The sequence below is a fragment of the Mus caroli genome, chromosome 2 (genome assembly GCF_900094665.2).
Source record: "Mus caroli chromosome 2, CAROLI_EIJ_v1.1, whole genome shotgun sequence".
In the NCBI taxonomy this organism is placed as follows: Eukaryota; Metazoa; Chordata; class Mammalia; order Rodentia; family Muridae; genus Mus; species Mus caroli.
Genome location: NC_034571.1, coordinates 170,136,758 through 170,152,011, shown reverse-complemented (window position 1 = coordinate 170,152,011; position 15,254 = coordinate 170,136,758). Strand labels below are relative to the sequence as shown.

The window sequence follows — 15,254 nt, the reverse complement described above, 5'->3', positions numbered from 1 at the left end:
TCCCCGCTGTCCTGGAACTCACTTTGTAGACCAGGCTGGCCTTGAACTCAGAAATCCACCTGCCTCTGCCTCCCAAGTGCTGGGATTAAAGGCGTGGGCCACCACGCCCGGCAATTCACACCATCTTAAACACAGCTGAATTACTTGTTTTCACCATTTGCAACTGACATTGTCCTGTGCCACCAATCTCCATTAATGTAAGCTTCAGAGTGAAAGTGGGGTCCTATTATTTATTGCTTACAATCCAAACAAATTTTGTTCTGGTGGTATTTNAAAAATATATCACATTAAAGGTTCTGTGATTCCCACNGAATGGTAAGAAATTATCTGTGCTGGCTCCAAAAGCACAAAGGCGCAGCTCTCTTCCTGAATGAGTCCTAGAGTNTATGTGGGATAACCAGGTTGATTGTTGACTGCATCTTTATAGCATTTCTAGGTGAGTCATAGACTGCAGTGTCGTTCTCAGGTCTCATGACCATGAGGTGAATCAAGGGCAGAAATAGCACTCTCTCATTCAGGTGACATTGAACCTGAGTGTTCCTTGAGTCCTCTCTTCCCTGGACCTCAGGAGGAAGGTATATCAGCACAAAAGGGCAGGGTTGTGCCGTTCAGTGCTACAGAAAACTAGGGTTTCCTCATATGCCTGAGACACCGCTGTCACAGCAGCATGACCATGTCTTGCTTGAGTCAACTACTTACCTCTTGGTCCAGGATCTCCTAGTTCCCCAGTGGGACCACGGTATCCCGGGGGACCCCGAGCGCCAGGGTGGCCAATAGAGCCTGGAGGGCCTGGAGGGCCTGGGGGGCCAGCTGGACCAGGCCTGCCGATGGAGCCTGGTGCTAAGGGCTTCCTCAGGTGTGCAGCCAACTGTGCAATTTGCTCTTTTGGAAAACAGAGTGCCAAGTGCATACTTCAGAGAGGATTACCAAACATCTTCATGCAAAGTATAACAAAGCCAGCTCTCTGTCAGAAGGGGATTTCATTTACTGACCAAAAATGATTATTTTATCTGCTCTAGAGTATGCCAGGGGAGACAGGAGGGTCCCTTCTCTTGGACTATCTNACATGCTGGAATGAGAAGTTCAAAGATATTCAAGAAAGTATCCCTTCCAGCCAAAGGGCACAGTGGTTTCTTNCTTGTAATTGTTTTTGTTCTTCGAGATAGGGTTTCTCTGTGTACCCCTGGCTGTCCTGGAACTCATTCTGTAGCCCAGGCTGGCCTCAAACTCCAGGATGCACCTCTCAAGTACAGGGATTAAAGGCATGCACCACCACCACCCGGGTTCTTCCTTGTAATTGTTACCCTCAGTAGTTAGTCAGAGCTCCTCTGAGTANCCTGCACTGCGTCAAGTGCTGGGGAGAGGGTAGCCCTCCTTGAGATCAGAGGACAGGTAAGATAGGGATAACAGAAGGTCAGAGCTGTGTGAAAGGCAGGGTATGCACAGGAGACTCACCACTGATCATCCCCCCGCATAGCTCCCTGATGCGCTGTTCACTGGCTTCCTTGCCCTGAAATTCACCCAGGTTCATCAGCAGGTGGGGTAGTGCACCAGTAGCTCTGACCTACCCAGCACCTCACTCCCAAAACAACTGATAGTTCACTACATAACAAAAACAACACCCAAACATGATCTAAGTCTAGCACAAGTCCAAAACCCACAACACAAGAGAAAGAAAAAGCTACCCACCGGAACTCCAGGCTTCCCTGTGATGCCTGGGACACCCTGCACACCTTGGAGGCCCAGTGGACCCGGGGGACCAGGTACACCCTGGACTCCACTGGTGCCATTGGGGCCCTGGATGCCTTTGGGGCCCAGTTCCCCTCGGCTGCCAGACTGCAGAAAAACAAGAGGAAGGGAGTCAGAGTGAGCCCTCCTTAGGAAGGCCTCANGAGTGAGTGGCCACCACATATCTAGACAGCACCTTACAGAGCCTGTGGGCTCCTTGGATAAGTTGTCAAAGTATCTGGGATGTACTCACCTCTCCTTTTTGTCCAATGGGGCCATTAGGACCCTGTGAAGAGAAGGTGCATGCATCAATTATGGGGTGTGTGGAAGTAGCTCTGAAAGCAGACCTAGCACATGGCAGTGGAAGNCAGCACTCATGTGCCTCACACACAAACACACTGCTAAGGGTGTTCGTCTCTCTTGCCTACCAATGCAGTTTTCGTACCTCTTTCCCCTGAAATTTGACTTCAAGTGGCTGCACGGAACTTGCTCTTACACCTGAATGTCTCACTTCCAGTCTCTTCACTGTGGCATTATAAATGCTGAGTTGAACACCTCTGCCCTGTGACTCTGGGTCTTCCCTAGCTGGGGCCTCATCATTTCGATCAGCCTCAAGTGTGTAAGTGGATTGATTGGGCTCTGCTCAATACTGTGAGCTATCTGCAGTGGAGGCAGGAAAGGACAGATGGTGACGTCCCCACTGGCTCACCATTACGGTCACCAGCACCACATAGAGGTTTGTAGCTGGCAGGGGCTCTGTCCCACACAGTCCCTCCCTACCAATCCATCAATTTAAGGGTGATCAGGTGGGGCTGATTCTAAGGCTCTGTCAAGAATTTGCTAAGATAAAAGAACAATCAACTGATTATTTTGCATTAAAGGTGTAAGAGGTTTACAGTGGCCAATGATTGCTACCTAAAAGCATGATCACTGGAGTTAGGCTAGCTCTGTGCCACTTGGACAAAAAGGAAACATATTACTACAGAACTGAAATTCCTGGTCACCTTGAAGCCAGAAAGGGCTTCCCATCGAAGACCCAAGGACTCAGNCAGGGTTCTGTTTTATAATAGGCCCAGGTTCCAGCTCTGTAAAAGTGAGGTTTTCTCTGCTTAGACCTCAGCAGTGACTGATTCAAGCAATGTGACCTTCCCAGGCAGAATGTGACAAGGTTCCCAGAGAGTTCTACACCTCAGTCAGCAGGGAACCACCCTGCCTGTGTCTCCTGGACCCCACTCTCCCCTACCACAAAATGAGATGGCAAGGCCTAGGCACATGGTGGGTGTTAGTTATACCTTACCCATCATCCTCGGACACTGCATCAATGGGACAGTTACCACCCAAACTGACCAGGTGGCTCTTGGTTCACAGTAAGGGGCTCAGCCATACTCACCAGCTCGCCTTTGTCCCCTGGAAGACCATCGGAACCTGCAATGCCCTGGGGATGACACACTAAGGTCACCAATGGCTCCTCCCCACCTGAAGCCACTTGTTTATTTATTACTGATCCCAAGACTGAATGAAGCCAGAGTCCAGGCCAGATCCTGCACTAGATGGAGTTCCCAAAGCAACACAAAACCCTCAGAGCCACCGTCCATGAAGACTACAGAACTGAAGTCACTTATTTGTACTGTGAGGCTTTCCTGCTAGTAGCACCTTGATGGTACTGGATTGAGAAGCCCTGGATCACTCAGAGTGCAGTCTCTGTGAGGATGGATGGCAGCATCCACAGTCCACCCTCTGAGCTGTTTCAGGAAGGAAAGGGTTTCAGGGAGAACCCATACAGCTCTAACCTGCTTTTACAACATAAGTCTTAGAGTCCAGACTTCACCCCTTTTACAAAGCCAGCTTCCCTAATCAGTGGTAGGGTTTTTTGTTTTTTCACCCAGGCCATACATATAGTGAACATCTGGACAACTACTTGTCGTACAGAGAATCTCTTATGTATCACCTGTCAAAAAAGAAAAGCCAATGGCCAATGAGCTGGGGCAGGAAATAGGAGGTGTGATACCTCCAGGGAGAGAGAGGATTCTGGGAAAGTATAAAGGGGAGATTGAGAAGGTGTGTGTGTGTGTGTGTGTGTGTGTGTGTGTGTGTGTGTGTGTGTGTAAGAGAGAGAGAGAGAGAGAGAGAGAGAGAGAGAGAGAGAGAGAGAGAGAGAGAGAACCAGCAGTTAGTTGATTTCAGGATAGAATAAAGAGAGATTCAAGGGAAATGATCAGGAGACTCAAAGAAAGAAACAGGCCGGGACTGAAGAGAGGTAACTAACCAAGTGGTAGACATAGAATAGTTTGAATGGGTTAAATAAGTTACGAGCTAGCCAGGGAATGAGCCAAAGCTTGTGGCAAACACATTTAATAATAGAGTCGTCATTGTTGGGAACTAAGTGGCCAGAAAGGAAAAGCAGAGTGAACATTTTACAACCTGTATCCAGTAAAGCAGCTGACTGTGTCCCTGCTGACACCCAGGTTGTGCTAAGTGTCAGGAACAGGAGCAAAGTGAAGGGAAGTAGAGATGACGGAGCCTCTCAATGGCTCTGAAAGCAAACCCACAGCCAGCTGGCCTAGAGCTGACTTGACCCGGCACTGGATTCTCACCTGGTCTCCCTTAGGGCCTGTGGCACCTCCTGGACCCTAGGCAGAGAGAAGGTTCTGGATTAGAGGAACCCTGGGAATCCCCATAGGGGAANGGTCATGGCCCTGCATAGCAGAGGCAGGAATTCCACCTACAGTAGGTATAGAAATTCCTCCTATGGAAGGGGTCTTAGAAACAGCACCCTAGCCCCAGTTGCCAAACCCAAGTCCATAGATAACAGCAGTATACAGCCATGCATGCCCTACTGGTCCTTCAAGGGTCAGCTTTCCCTGAAGAGCAGCTGCCTATCACTCAGTGGACAGCGAATAGATTTGCTACTGCTGTCTTGGATCTCTCTCCCTGCCCCCTCTCTGTCTCTCTGTCACACACACTCATTTACTCATTCTCACACACACACACACACACACAGAAAGAGAGAGAGAGAGAGAGAGAGAGAGAGAGAGAGGCAGAGAGACAGAGACAGAGAGAGACAGAGACAGAGACCGAGCACTGCTCTTGTGGAGAACCTGGGTTTGGTTCCCAGCATTGTATCAGGTGGCTCACATCCATCTGTAACTCTAGTTCCAGGGACTGACTGACATTCCCTCTGAAATCCTTTGGCTCTTGACAGATATGGTACACATACATCCATGTGGGCAAGATTATACATAAGATTAAAATAAATAAATCTTTTTTAAAAAGAGAAGTAAATGTGAAAGTGAAGGCAAGAGCTATCCAAAGAGAAAGTCAGTGAAGCGTCCTCCCTGCTGGGCCTGGGACTCAGCGCAAGCATTTCCCTCCACTAGCTTAGAGTCCTCAGAGCTATTGGCAAATTCCCTAACCCCTGGAATTTCCTGCCTAGAGGCTAATAAAGCACCCACTGTCCTTGCTGTGTGGTGCTGGTTTCTGTGGCTCCCTGTGTCTGTACAGGTACCCTAAAGCCTCCAATGGTTGCATGCACACATTTAAAGAGTGCTTTGTCCTTGCCAAGTGGGGATCAAGAAAGCAGTCACATAGCCTGTAAAGATCTGATGTATGGTCTAGACCCAGACCAGACCCCCAGACTCCTTCCAGGGGACCCAGGCCTTATCTACTAACCATTGAGAACCTGAGTAAGTCATAACTCCCTGGATCCTGTTCTTGCAGAACGCCAATGTCACTGGCTACCACAGCACCATTAGCAAAGACTCTTGGAAAGTTACATGTTTGAAACACTGGGGTCATTCAGGTCTGAGCTCACACCCAATTGCATGCAGCCCAGGACCAAGAGCCTCAAGTTTCCACTTCTCCCCTCACCCCAGTTACTGGTTCTTCTAGGCCTGCATGCAGGGCTTGTGATAGAGCAGTAAGGACCCTAGATCCCTTCTTGCCCAAGAATACTAAGAGAATGAGCAAGAAAAGGATCAAGGGCACCTGTCCACATAGTTGGCNCTACCATCCCTGCCACCCACNTGGGAAGGAGTGGGCNGCTGCTGGCTTGAGTCTATGTAGACTGGTTAGAGCAGGGAGGTGCAAGAGAACAACTCTTACCCGGTCACCCACATCTCCCCGTAGGCCTTGGGGGCCTGGAAGGCCAGGGTCTCCTGTGCTGCCTTTTTGTCCCTGTGAATTGGATATGATCCCAGTTAGTCAGCACCCAGGAGAATCCAGCCAGGAATGCTCCTTTCCCCAGCTAACCAGGGCTCAATGGCTCAAACCTTATTCCAACTTTACCCACCTGAAAGCCACGGATGCCAGGAGCCCCAGGAGGGCCTTGTGGGCCAAGAGCTCCCTAAAAGACCAAGATATGAGTGGATATTGTGAGATTCAGGGAGTTCCTGGAGGCTCTAGGAGTCTTTGTGACCCAGGAAGAAGNCCAGCTGTGCCTCCATGGGAGGGGCCGCTGAGTGGACAGTGAACAAGTCTTGAGCCATCTCTCTAAATTGCTATGTTTGGAAGCACATGCACAGACATGTTCTGGGACAACTAAGTGTGGGGAACGGATCTCAGGGCTTACATAGTCTATATCTAAATTGTCAGATTAGCTGAGTGTCAGGTACCAATGCCCAGTGCCTTCTACAAGGCCTTAGAGAAGGTTGACTTCACAGGTTATAGTATAAGGAAATTTCCATCTATATTTGCCAGGGTCTCAGCTGCACCATAGCATAAAGGATCGGAGGCAAGCGTAGCCTAGCATGGCACCATTATTCCAGGGGGTGAGGGATAAAGAAGGCCAGATTCACCCATCTTCTACCATTCGGGCTTTGACGAATTGCTACCCCTTCCTGCCCATGAACTATGTCTCTGTGACCTTCCCAAGGGGCTATGTCCTCCTACTCACCACTGAGCCCCTGTGACCAGCCTCACCACGCTCCCCCGGAACACCAACATCCCCCTGCAAGGGAAGAAAAGGTGAGGTCAGGATCCCCTTTGACATATGTGAGAAGGGACAAGGTCTCTGTGTACACATGGAGAATGCAGAGTCCCTGTGTACACATACATACAGGAAGAGGGCAGGGTCCACACATACACATAAAAGGAAGGGCAGAGTTCCTGTGTAGACAATGTGAGGAGAGACACGTCCTCAGTATGCATAGGCAAGGCAGTCTCCATATACAACAGGAAAGGGCAGGCTCCTGTGTACACACAGGGAGGGAGCAAGGTAGCCCTGCACGTATGTAGGAAGGGCAGGTTTTCCCTGTACACACACCAGAGGGGTAGAGTCCTTGTGTCCACCCAGGGGAGGAGAAAANGGAAGGGCAAGATCCTCNTCCTGTGTATACACAGGGAAGGACCATGGATACTCACAGGGATACCTGGCTCTCCAGAGGGGCCAGCCTCACCCAGCTCGCCAGTTCTACCCTATACAGGTGAAGAGACAGTGAGTTCTATGTTCCCTCCATTCCCCACACAGCTGTGGCTCCTCTCTCCTGGGGAAAACAGTCACTTACCGGTTCTCCCTTCTCGCCTTTGGACCCTGCTCGCCCAGGGAGCCCCTGCCAGAACAGGGATTAGGGGTCAGAGTCAAGATAGGAGCCTGACCAGGTTCAGAGTTAAAGTCAAGGTCTGGGTCAAGACTGGAGTCTGGGTTAGGGATAGTGCTAGGGCTAGCTAGGGTCAGGGCTGGGAGCCAGGATCAGAGCCCAGATCACTGAGCCCACAGAGGGCATGCGTGTAGAGAATGTTCACAGTGTGACTGCATAGTGTCCACACGGGCATTGTGCATAGGCCAGGCAGAGTGCTCCCAAAAGGTAAAGTTGACCCCAGGGGTAAAGTCTCCTCAGCCCGATGCAGAGGCCCTGCGAGCACTCCCAGGAAACGTCCTCAGGGTGACCCCGCAGCATCCAGGATGAACACAGGCTCATTTCCACGTGTCCCACAGGTGAGAGTACAGATATGCTAAAGTAGATCCCTGACTTCTAGCACCAGGGCTGTGCTAGATCCCAGTAGATCTATTCCTAGGACAAATGCAGAAGCTAACCCCAGAGCAACTAACCTATCTAGCTCGGGCACTCACCGGCAGCCCATTGGGGCCTTTCTCTCCTTGGCCACCATTGCGACCAGCCTCTCCCTGTAAGGACAGTGAGTAGGGTATGAGGCCAAATGATGCTGAGGCCTTGGGAAGCTGAACTCCTCCACCTCCTCCCAGCAAGCATCCAGCCGGACACCAACCTTCTCACCATCAAGTCCCGGCACACCATCTTTGCCATCCTTGCCTGGCATGCCCTAAGGACAAGGGATGATGTTAGGCCCTTCAGACAGAGAAACACCTTGTCCCCATGAAAAATGCCTTCCTTGCCCTCTAAACTAAAAATGTCTTGAGTTCCTGACAGTGGCTGTGTTTTCCTGGCTAAGTGGCTATGTGCCACCGTCAGAGATCTTGCAAGGGAGCATGCACAGGATGTTCAGGACCCTCAGCATATGCATCTTGTGTGCTTGCCTGACCTATCACCCTTTCTTCCCAGGAGTCAGGTAAGTCTGATCTTAGACTACTGATTTCTGTAGGGGTATGGTAGCTGCAGAACTTCAGGCTGGAGCAAAAGGGAGATGAGAGCTACTGTGGGGGTACAGTGGTGTCTCTGGCTGTTGGGAGCTGGTANGTGCTACTNTGGATTTCCGGAAACTGCTGGGGAGGCTATGGGTTTCTGGGGCTGCTTGAGTAGTTGGTGGGTACTGTTGGGAGTACTGAAGTAGCTGGCAGGTACTGGGGCTGCTAGGTGCCGCTATAGGTTTCTGAAAGTTTCTGGGAGCTGCTGAGAGTGCTGGGGTTTCTGGGAGCTGAAGAATCCCAGCAGTTTGAATGGCAAGGAAACACTGAAAGGTTAGACTATATACAACACAGGCACTTTTGAATAGGGTCTTGACCTATCATAGGTCACACAGCTATGAAGCAGGGCCCTGAGAATGGAAAGGACTATGGAAAGAGAACCTAAGGAGAATAGTTACAAATGGTGATAGCTCAGCCAAGAGGAGTAGCAATGCTGGGGGCAGTTTGTGTGGCCACAACACAACGCTTGACCCTGCGNATGTCCGAGATACTCACTGGTTCTCCGCCTGGCCCAGCCACTCCAGGGATTCCTTTGGGACCAGGCCTGCCCTAAAGGAAACATGGGACAGAAGCAGCTGAAGTTGAGACCCCAAGAAACATCTCATCCTGCCTGTCCCCCCAGGCTCAGCCACATAGGCCCAGCGTTGGTACATCAGGTGTATTGTGCTTTCCCTAGGGAGTGTCATGGCTCATCCCAGCCTGTAGAGTCAGGCTCTGTCACCAGGAGCTATCTAGGAGCTGTGAACACTGTACCACTGCTCAGCCACTGGTCTTGGGTGGGGAAGAAGAGGTCTGGAGGCTGCCAGAGGCGAATGTTTGGTGGTAGCCAGTTCTGTTCAGGAGAAACCTGGGTGTCTACTTAGCTCCTGCTCCCATGCCTCACTGCAGAGCCTCTTTATCTTGTAGCACGGCAGTATGAGACAGTGAAGTGCAGGAAGGAAATGTCTGCCTATCACCCAGGGCTGGCAATGGTGTCAGCCTACTCTGGGGCTAGACTAGAGCCAGGAATTGAGCTCAGTGGCCCATTCCCCAGCCTCTGCTCAGGCTCTTCACTGCTGAATGCTCTGGAGGGGCCCAGAATCTTCCATGTGAGCTTTGGTGTTTGTAGGGGTCAGGAACAGGGCCTGAACCCTTCAGATCCAGGCCCCATTTCTAGCAGCTTATACCCCTTCCAGGATAGAGCACAGCATAGAGAGCCTTCATACCCCTGGCAGGGGCCCTTTAAGGATCCTCCACNCCTAGCCACAGAAGTTACATCAGGCTCTTCATAGACAGATACAGAGAACTAAGCTTCCTCTCACTTACCAGGTCACCCTTAGGGCCACGGAACCCTTCTGGTCCCCTTTCACCCCTGTCACCCTAAAAAACAAGGGAGTAGGGACAGGGTTAATAACACAGAGAAGGCAGGAAAGCTGTGGGTCTTGCCTGAAGGCCTCCCCAGGTTTTGCCTGGCTTAGCTCCCTAGACCTGATCACAGGCAGCTTCCTGCTGCAGAAGGTCACATGGGACAGTGACATGCCACCACTGNCCCCAGCTCATATCTAGACAACAAAGGAGGCAGATTTCCCATGCAGGCTGGATGCCCCACACTCCAGCTCTCTGTCATCCGCATGCCACATTGTCCTGTGTTACTTCTCGTGTGCCCTGGACCTCATGGATATACCACCCTTGCTATGTCCCGAGTCTCCTGTGTATCTACGAACAGCTCATCCTGGGACAGAGTAGGGGCAGCCCAGTGGGACAAAGGGTGGCATGTCTGTGAACCAGCAGCAGGCTGGTAAAGTCGAGGGGTCAGAGGGTCTAGGCTGGTGTGAAGTCCACCTTCCAGCCTAGATACATACATACCACTTTCCCAGGTGCTCCTGGGGTTCCAGGAGGGCCCCGAAACCCAATGGGACCCTGTAAAGGAGAGATGGCATATGAAGTCCTCCCATAGGAACAGACACCCAGAGGGAGACTTCAGTACAGCCTCAAGTTGCCAGCCAGGAAGAGCTTTTGTGATGCTGACTGCTGAGACTCTTGAGCCTGAGCAGAGCTGGGGTTTGAACCATTCCAGACACCCAATGAACAGGGCTGTCCTCAGTGGACCCAAAGCTCTCCATGGAGGCGACAGCACTTACCCGGTCCCCAGGGGGCCCGAGTGGCCCTGGAAGTCCTCGTAATCCTCGTGGGCCCTGAGGGGACAGAACCAGAGCTACAGGGACTAGACAACATGTCTACCTGAACAGCACCCCAAGTCTGGCCTCTGAGTCCCCCAAGGCTTTATCATCGTCCCTAAAAGTGCCTGACATCAGCTGAGGCCCTTGGAGGGAGCAACACTAGCCTTGGCGTCAGCCTGGATATGACCCTCTCACAAGAGCTGGTTAACTGTCCCTCAAATCTAAACTAGCTTCCTTTGGGGTGACCATCAAAGGGGCCTCCACCTTACCACCCTGGTCTCTCTCCAGCCTCACCTGTAGCCCTACGGTGCCTGGGATTCCAGGAGGCCCAGGGGGGCCAGGATTACCCTACAACAGAAAAAGCAGTAGTCAGACAGTTCACCCTAGTTCTAGCATCTTTCCACTGCCCACTGGTCCCTCCCATGAGCCTGAGCCATGATAGGCACCCCTCCTACTTTAGAANTGAGCCATGGAGGTTGAATGAGGAGGGGATACTTGCCTATAGCTGTAAAAAGGCAACATAAATCATGGTGANCTCACCATTGCCTGGGAGGGTCAGGGGTCTCTGCTCAAGCAAGGCCACCAGGTCTTCCTAGGCATCTCCTCCTGGTCAAGTGGGGAAGTGCCTACCCTACACCCAGAAGTCTGTACAAGCCACAGTCTGGACTCAGCCACTCCTGCCACCCAGACCTCTTCCCAGCATGCAGTAAGGACAGGTAGGGGCCTTCTAGGACAGTGGCCGATGGTTGAGAATGGTAGAGGCTTCCATGAACACTTTAAGCCCAGANCCAAGTGTCCTCAGGGACCCTCAACATCCCAGGAGCTTCCATGTGAGGTCAGACAGGGGAGAGGGGGAATCTGTTTACACAAAAGGTTCCAGGTCACCCAGCTCTGCCTAGCCAGGCCCCACTGAGGAAATATCAGCATCAGGCACCTATTCAGAACAACCACATGAGGTTCCAGGCCCTTCCCCCAGCCACCACCCCTACCATGGTTGCCGTTTTTTCTAGGTCAGTTAACCACACGTGGACTGCGGTTTTTACCTTCTCACCATCTTTGCCAACTTCTCCTTGTTCCCCTTTGTAGCCAGTAGGCCCCTGAAAACAAACACAGAAGTCACTGTCCCCAGACCCACGCACACCCAACCCCCTCCCCACCTCCATCTGCCTATGCAGAACCAAGGTCTGTGCATCCAGTCAGTGGGAACAGGAGCATGCCATTCAGAATCCAAGGCCAGGAACCAGACAGGGAAACTGAGGCCCGAGAGGGTCTGTGTCTGTGCTTCCCAAGGGCCTCAAGAAGAATTGGGTTAGGATCAACCCTGTCTCCTCTCTGTCTCTGCATCCTCTGATCTCTTAGGCCAGGCCTAGCCTGGTCACTGCAGCTTCCAGTATGTCACTGGGGTAGAGAACTCAGGATGAGTCGATGGGCAATTCTGTCCCCCTCTAACAATACTGAATCTAGGCTCAGACTCTGTAAAAGCTCTAAGTGCATAGCCTGTGGGGACCCAGTGGCCTCTGTCAGTGGAGATGTGCTCAGCCTATCACCCGTAGCTGCCCACTCACCTTGAACCCTGGCATTCCTGGGGGTCCCGGAGGGCCTGGAGGGCAGATGGCGGGACACTGTTGAAAAAGCACAAGGATCAGACCGTTCCAAGACAAACAAGGCAGGATCCCGAGAGAGACCAGTAGGAGGGAGTGGGAGAACCGTGAAGGACCATCTCTCCAGTGATGGAGACAAGCCTGAACAGGGCCCCATTCAGTTGTGGGCATGAGGTGAAGTGATTGTGACTGCGGAGAGCTGGATGGCAGCCAGTCACCTTCCCCACACAGCACAGACTTCTCTACAGACAGGCTCAGCCTCAAAGCAGCTATTTACATACCTCTGCAATTCAACAAAGGGCCCTTCATCTTGTGACCACCAGTCACCTGGTGGCTGTTGGGAGGAATGCCACATGAACTCAACCTACAGTGCTAATCTCTGGTTTGATGGCATATGCCACACCACACACCAGGACACTGATGGAGATTTCTAGCTCGCTTCACACTGAACTGGCCAGGTCGAGCCTGGGTGCATAGCAGAACTATCAACTTCTACCCACCAACCCATCCCAGAGGCTCATTGAGAAGAGCCCTACTTTCCCCTTCTAAAGCAAATGCCAGGGATGCCGGATAAGGGTGAAGAGACGTGGACAGATGACTATCAGTGTTAAATGAAACTGCATCCAGTCAGGGATGGAACCAGACACAGACTCTTAGGATCTAGAAACCTTCTGCAACAGACTTGGCCTGTGAGTCACCCAGTGCAGGGGCTACTTAGCACCTACATTGAGAGCAGCTAAGAGGGGACTCTGCAGGAAGCAGAGTTGCCACCTGAGGGATCTGTACTGATCTGGTGTCAGCTTCCTGCGGCTAGCAGCTTTGTTAGGGACAATGCAGATGTAGGCAGTGTGGCCAGNCTTGTGCCTGGAGCCATCTGCAGTACTCAGAGCTCCTCTCGGGCCTTCTTGCTGAGCAAGCAGGTCCCTCTAGGAGTAGAAATGCTGTCTTGGAAGGAAGACACCCCCACACACCCACAGCCACACCCACACTCCTCCACCTCTGTCACTCAGTGGCATCAGGCAAGACTTGTTCTCCAAAGCAGAAACATCCCATAATCACCACAAATGCATACCTGCAGATCAGTAGCACCTTCAGGGAGGACTCCAGGGTTTCCCTTCAACATACAAAGAGGAAGCTGGTGTGTATCCACCCTCCTACACTTTGTCCTTGACTTTAATCTACTAGGGGCTTGAAATCCTCAGTCCTGTCTCCCTCCCCAGTGACCAGTGCAAGGTACTGCGGACCCATCTGTGGTGTGGGTGACAACAGAAATCATCTATCCTTGGCAAGGTGACCTTGAACACTATAGCAGTTCCTGTCTCCCACCTGCTTCTGGGGAATGGCACGGAGCCTGGGCAGGGATTAGGGTGGGGGGGGGCGGCCCAGCCCAGTTAGTCCAGGATGCCTGACAGAGTCCCCTCCAGTACTTACAGGAGGTCCAGGAGGTCCTGGGAGGCCAGGCAGTCCTGGAAGTCCAGAGGGTCCCTACAGAGGATTCATGACTCAGAACAGAGCTTGCCCACCGAGTGAGGTCACCAGCTTCCCCCAAAATGGAGGACACTACAGCTCCCTTTAATCCTCCCTGGATGAAGCCATGCTGGTATCTGTCTGTCTGCCACCCTGAGTCATAGGCGGCTCCCTGTCTGGGCTTCTGTCAGTGCCCACCAGGTCAGGGAGTTTGGGGTTCAGGGGAGGGAAGAGTGAGGAGAAAGTGTACAGGAAGAGGGAAGGGATAGCGAGGAGGAGGAGGAACAGGGCGCCTCTGGTTAAGTGTGGGGACCACATGCACCCCTGCAGTGGCGGCACAGGGAGTAGTCACTCACCGGGGGGCCACGTAGACCAATCCCACCTGGGAGGCCACTCACTCCTGCCTCTCCCTGGAGGAGGTAAAAAAGAGGGAGATGGACAACCTGTGACCCTGAATAGGGGAATCCCACCAGCGCCATCTGCCCTTTGAAAAGCCAGGACTCCATATGTGAGTAGTCAGGATGTCCCCTAAGAAGACCACTCTGCCACGATCTGGGCTGTCCCAGAGAAAACGGGCTTCAGTGAGAGCTGCTCTGGGAACGAACATGCTTGGGAGGGGCCAGAGGGTGGTAAATACTCACAGGAGGTCCAGGGAGGCCTTTGCCCTGCAAAGCCAAGAATGAGGTCATTACATAGGTGGGTCCTAACACACACAAGGCATGGTGGGNAGGGGTTCAGGGAAAGTGAGGTACCTGATTTAGGTACCCCCCATTAACACAGAGGTCATAGCCCAGATAAAGCTCCAGGAGTCCAGGCCAGAATGCAGGACATAGGAGAAGCTACAAGGAACCTTGGGGATGCCACGCCACCATAAAAACTCCACAGGGAGGAGAGGATGGTACTTACCCCAAGTCCCGGTGGCCCTGGGGGTCCTAGACTTCCCTGAAAAGGAAAACAGGGGTCAGAGTACACAGGGAAGAAACTCCAGCCTTTGCTTNCACTTCCTTTCCTTTGGAGCCTAAGTCATAACTCTGTCAAGGTGGGGATCAGAGAGAGAAAAACCTCTATAGGGAACAGAGGTCATGCAAGGTTCTGCTGTCCTAGAAACCTGTGTGAGTGTGGAGGAAAAGCACGGGCCAAGAAAGTTGCTAGTGGGTGGGCAGAACCAACAGGAGGGGCAAGACAGAAGGGTAGGCATGAGCCATACAGCTAGGGACCCCAGCCTGCCTTCTGGGAAGCTGTGCCAACACTAGCCTACAAAGGTTCCTGAGACTTCAGGCCTCGGTTTATGTGAGAAAATGACCAACTTGGTAGACAGGTCTGAAATGATTGGCTTACCAAGAAGTGGGTACAAGCTGGTCCTTACACTGTAGTCACAGTGTCTGTCCCCCAGACAGCCTGGGCCCCGCCCACCCCAGGCTAAGCAAGTAGCAGCCCAGCTGGCCACCAGCTAGCTGCTTTCATTCAGGTGTTCCACACATCTGAGTTCCCTTGCTAGCTCTGTCCTTGTGCCCCACCCACCCCTCTTGCTCTCTGGGGTGCTCTGTGCTCACAACCACCTCTCCTGAGGAGAAGGAAACAGCTCTGTTCTCANGAACAGTGGGAAGAGAGAGTCGGTTTGCTAGGGAACGAGGAATTCAGTGAAGATGGTCAGACTCAGGGATGTGAAGTGGCTTTTCCCATGCTGAGAGGAGGGACGCC

At 52.2% G+C, this 15,254-nt stretch overlaps 1 protein-coding gene across 1 annotated transcript in view; it reads right to left on the bottom strand.

Moving 5' to 3' along the window:
- Positions 1-15,254, bottom strand: part of Col9a3 (collagen type IX alpha 3 chain) — a 22,900-nt gene that overhangs the window by 3,834 nt on the left and 3,812 nt on the right. The window contains exons 5-29 of the mRNA XM_021179985.2: positions 14,460-14,495; positions 14,195-14,218; positions 13,910-13,963; positions 13,518-13,571; positions 13,159-13,200; positions 12,051-12,107; positions 11,529-11,582; positions 10,780-10,833; positions 10,447-10,500; positions 10,172-10,225; positions 9,632-9,685; positions 8,822-8,875; positions 7,951-8,004; positions 7,796-7,849; positions 7,230-7,274; positions 7,087-7,140; positions 6,620-6,673; positions 6,017-6,070; positions 5,830-5,901; positions 4,323-4,358; positions 3,119-3,163; positions 1,982-2,014; positions 1,690-1,836; positions 1,456-1,510; positions 700-882 (exon numbers count right to left, since the gene is read on the bottom strand). Of these exons, the coding sequence (XP_021035644.1) occupies positions 700-882; positions 1,456-1,510; positions 1,690-1,836; positions 1,982-2,014; positions 3,119-3,163; positions 4,323-4,358; positions 5,830-5,901; positions 6,017-6,070; positions 6,620-6,673; positions 7,087-7,140; positions 7,230-7,274; positions 7,796-7,849; positions 7,951-8,004; positions 8,822-8,875; positions 9,632-9,685; positions 10,172-10,225; positions 10,447-10,500; positions 10,780-10,833; positions 11,529-11,582; positions 12,051-12,107; positions 13,159-13,200; positions 13,518-13,571; positions 13,910-13,963; positions 14,195-14,218; positions 14,460-14,495 (1,477 nt within the window). The remainder of the gene's footprint in view (positions 1-699; positions 883-1,455; positions 1,511-1,689; positions 1,837-1,981; positions 2,015-3,118; positions 3,164-4,322; positions 4,359-5,829; positions 5,902-6,016; positions 6,071-6,619; positions 6,674-7,086; positions 7,141-7,229; positions 7,275-7,795; positions 7,850-7,950; positions 8,005-8,821; positions 8,876-9,631; positions 9,686-10,171; positions 10,226-10,446; positions 10,501-10,779; positions 10,834-11,528; positions 11,583-12,050; positions 12,108-13,158; positions 13,201-13,517; positions 13,572-13,909; positions 13,964-14,194; positions 14,219-14,459; positions 14,496-15,254) is intronic.